At 45.4% G+C, this 1,264-nt stretch overlaps 1 protein-coding gene across 1 annotated transcript; it reads left to right on the top strand.

Moving 5' to 3' along the window:
- Positions 1 to 414: 414 nt before the first annotated feature.
- On the top strand, positions 415 to 685 carry PPTG_07943 (hypothetical protein; the record flags this gene model as incomplete). Its single annotated transcript, XM_008902317.1, has 2 exons — positions 415 to 429; positions 494 to 685. 2 exons carry the CDS (start codon positions 415 to 417, stop codon positions 683 to 685), a joined length of 207 nt encoding a protein of 68 aa, XP_008900565.1.
- Between the last annotated feature and the right edge of the window lie 579 nt (positions 686 to 1,264).

Below are 1,264 nucleotides of genomic sequence, written 5' to 3'. Positions count from 1 at the left end.
GCCTGGAAACGTCACGTATGACATCGAAGTGGCGTTAATTAACGCAGCTCTGGAGCAGTTTCCCGCGCCAATCTCGTAGGGTGCCTGCTTCACTGGAAACAGGCACTACGTCGTAAAATGGTCGATCTACGCTTTAGACTGCCAAATCTAGAGTGTGCTCAGCCACGACAAATTTGGCACGCTTGCTGTCTTCTCTGTGGACCAAATCCCAAAAAAAAGACGTGCACTATTATATTTGGATCATTCCTATTTACACTTTGAATCTGATCTTTTTGATGTTAATATATTTTGGATCTCAGGTTTTTGCAATTTTTTAAGGTGTTAGATGCCTCCGCAGTATTGCCGACGAAACTGGAGCAAAGACAAAGTGAAATGCATTCTGGAAGTATTTTTTGAAGACTTGGATGGATAGGTATGACGCTAGGACGTGTAATGTTCAGGAGATGATGCGTGTTGGGTTGATGTGATCAACCGTACCAACAATAAATTGGAGATGTACAATCGTGACTTTGCGTCCCGAATGGGTACACATCCTGGCCTTTTAGTCTTTATTGAAGGTACCAAGCGTGAGGCTGCACGCTATATCCGGTGTATCGAGGATATCAAACACCTCCGCCAGACAACCCCTCAGCATGCCCCACCAGCGAAACTGGAGATTCCTGAAGACTACAAAAGCTTTGAGTAGATGCAGATAGAATTAGGGTCCTAATCTACTAATACAATTTTGCCTTGTGTAATTGCTGTTGTGTTGTTATAGTTGAATTGTATTGACAAGACAGTAGGAAGGCAAGTAGCGTTGTCCTAATAGGACAGTGCATGTTGGGTTTGGTGGTGTCCTAATAGGACAGTGGTCTGAGTTGCTGTCTGTCCTAATAGGACAGACTAAGTGTCTATTTGTCGAGTGTCATATTAAGACATGCGGAGCCTGGCTTGTTTCGTTCTAAAACTCATTGTGGTGTCCTAAATATCGGTTTGTTTATGAGCCCATTGCTAGTTGTTTATCCCAGATTTTAGGACAATAGGACACTTTAGGACTCCTAGTAGGACGCATTCTCTCCTATCGCTGGGCCCGCCTCCGCAAACACCGCGCCATTTTACTGCTGCCCCGCGCGCTCGCGCCCGCCCACAACCCACTGACACGGATGAAAACCCGTGTAAAACAAGCAGACTCGGACAAAAATGACGTGTGAAATACGTGCTTTCGTCATAGGCATCTGAAGCTCAGCCGACCATAGGCAGGCACAATTCAGCCAAAATGTACGTA

The sequence above is a fragment of the Phytophthora parasitica genome (assembly GCF_000247585.1).
Source record: "Phytophthora parasitica INRA-310 unplaced genomic scaffold supercont2.13, whole genome shotgun sequence".
Taxonomy (NCBI): Eukaryota; Oomycota; class Peronosporomycetes; order Peronosporales; family Peronosporaceae; genus Phytophthora; species Phytophthora nicotianae.
Note: the sequence above shows the minus strand (reverse complement) of the source record. Positions and strands in the feature narration are given on the sequence as shown.